General features: G+C 49.3%; 1 protein-coding gene across 1 annotated transcript; it reads right to left on the reverse strand.

The window, feature by feature from the left end:
- Positions 1-86: 86 nt before the first annotated feature.
- Positions 87-1,901, reverse strand: TEOVI_000381800 (uncharacterized protein; the record flags this gene model as incomplete). Its single annotated transcript, XM_067226660.1, has 1 exon — positions 87-1,901. One exon carries the CDS (start codon positions 1,899-1,901, stop codon positions 87-89), a length of 1,815 nt encoding a protein of 604 aa, XP_067082761.1.
- Positions 1,902-2,774: the final 873 nt, after the last annotated feature.

The following is a 2,774-nucleotide window of genomic DNA, read 5'->3' on the forward strand; positions in this document are numbered from 1 at the left end:
CCTTCTGTTCATTCCGTCCTTTGTTTTCCCCCATCCAATGACTCCACATCATCTCACCGCGTCCACACTTGACTCATTAACGCACACTACTCGGGTTTCCCCGCTTTCCAGGCGCGGAGGCGTCGTTTGCTATCTCCAGGAGACGACAAATAACTGGAAATGGATTGCACCAATGACTCTGCACCAACAACTTCCTCACCACCTCCCCGACCACCAACTGTTGTGATTTGCATAGCATTGCCCCTACCCACCTGTTTTGCCGTGTCTCCGGAGGATTGCCGCTGCGCGGCACTGCCATCCTCGTATGACTCCTCCAAACACTCCTCTCCATTAGAATCCTTATCACTGTCAACCACCTGCTCCGTCACGACACGATGTGTGGTAACCGTACGCACCGTCACCACGTCACCCTGATCTGTTTTCTGCATAGTGGTGTCGGTATGTGTATTCCGCGAGTTGCCAACGACGCGCGAGTCATGGATCACTACTGTACTGGGGACCGATGTGTGGCTGAACCGACGCCGCAGTACTTCAGGGGACGCATCAGCGTTCGGACTACTTCGTGAAACGGGGATGCTCGGGCCCCTATCCGGTGTCGTTTCCCCTGTGCTGCCGTCGCCACCAGCCAGCACGGCCCCATCTGGCAGGTCATTCACAAAATCATTTAGGAACGCCATATCTTCGTTGGTGGCAACCTTTGGTCGTGGCATCCATACGTGACGAGTTACGGTGCGACCAAGTACACTTTCAAGTAGGCACATGGCTCTATACATCTTCCATGTTGCCTGTATTTTGGTTGCACACTTACCCTTCGACCAATGTTCCATACACTTTACAAGATAATCCGACCGCCGTCGTAGCTGGATAATCCATGGGTGATCGTAGTCATACACGACGCAAAGAATTCCGAGGCACCGGCGAACCAACAACAAGGCGCGGTTGTACAAGTGCAAGTCCTCGTATATCTGGGCGAGCTCAACCAGGGCCGGTATGAGGAGCTCCGACTGCCTACGGTGTCCTATTTCCACCACCTCTATACATCGAAGCAGCAGCAACTCACATGGAGATGCCTTGAGTTCACGTGTCATTTGACTGCGCAGTACAAAGTCATCTTCTGTGGTGTAATTCGGTTTTGTCACCTTCGGGCGAGGAATTTTAACCACACTCACTGTGGGGCCAACTCGCCGCCGCGGCTGCTTTGGAACGATGGACTTGAGAACCTCCTGATTCAAGCTAAATATACTAGAATCGGATAAAACGCTACTCGTAAACGAAGTATCGGAACACACACTGCTATTTGACGATGTAGGGGGCTGTGCCTGATTGTTCGCAAATGTAAATCCTATGGTGTTTCGTTCCTGCTCGTACCATATCCTCGCCATACCCACCATAGCTAACACATAGCGCTTCAGAACCATGTACATTTCCTTCTCACCTCGTGCCACGCGCGTCTCAGCGATCTGTATGGCGCGTGCGTATACTGTTTTGGCGCTCTCTACATCTCCAAGTGAAGCAAAAACGTCACCCTCCTTCTGGTACACTAATACCGCAAGATGATCGAAGCGATGGGCCGGTACCTGCTCAAGAAGTGGGTAACAGCTGTGAAGAAGCTGAAGTTTAACTGTTCCTCTCACGTCCACCAGCCGTTCGGCCTCCTTGACAGCATTCAGAACCTGCAATGTCGCCTCATCTGCTTCATCCACTACATGAAATTCCTCGTCACCTCGGGCGACCTCCTCCTTATGGGTTTTATTCGGCTTCTTCACAGCGGTATTTCGACTGATGATGGAACTTCTGCTCGACACCTCTCTGGTGTGGCCATTCACAAGAAGTTTAGCCCGTGTATTACTTTTAGCCAAAGCACTGATGGCGGCATTGTCTGACGACGCTCCAGCCCCCATTTACCCCTGATCGAATCTCTTGTTTCTTCTACAAGAATGAGAGTCCTTCACCGGTACCGCCCGCCACTACTCTAATTGTTTGTGCTACGCACGGACCTAAGAAACCTCCGCAACAATGTAACAATATATGAAAATTTCAGGACCTCACTGCAATTCTTCTCCTTCTACCCAGTTGATTCTTCCCCACCCCCCTTTTAACTTCCCCTTTGTTTCGACTTCTTGAAGTGTTACTTTCGTCTGCTTGATGTTTTATGTATTTAGAAGTAATGAGGCACCACCACTGAAGCACCCGGTAATGGAAGGCAACGGAGATGCAACCTCTAATTTTGTTGTCTGCTCCCACCAAACCACGCTTGCAAACAGACAAAAATCAATTGCACACGGAAAAAAAACAGCGATAATAAGCGCAGTCGTGCAGAACGTTTGTTGATATAGGCAAAAGGCATTGTTCAATTATTGATACGGTCATGAACAATGCGGTCTGAATGAATGAAATGAAGTGTTTCACATGCATATATACGGAGAGAGGACAACAACAAGGTCCCGTTACGAAATATAACTAAACCCAAAGCTGTAAGAAAATATCAGAGCAACACGTAACACAAACAGTGGTGTTCGTGACCAGAATGACCCGAGACTAGAGGAGGAAGTGAGACCAGCGAATACCATAACGTATGAATAGAGGAGTGTCTTGGCGAAGCGCCTAAAAAAATTTACTTTTTCAATGATAAAACGCAGAAAACAGGTGGTCTGATCCCATCCATTTACACTGGTCAAGCAAGCGAGAAGAGCCAATTTACTTGTCAGGGGTTCGCTGAACTCGGGTGCTGACAGACACACTGACACAAGCACACACACACACACACACACACA

This window comes from Trypanosoma equiperdum, assembly GCF_001457755.1.
Source record: "Trypanosoma equiperdum strain OVI genome assembly, contig: ctg_81, whole genome shotgun sequence".
Classification (NCBI taxonomy): domain Eukaryota; phylum Euglenozoa; class Kinetoplastea; order Trypanosomatida; family Trypanosomatidae; genus Trypanosoma; species Trypanosoma equiperdum.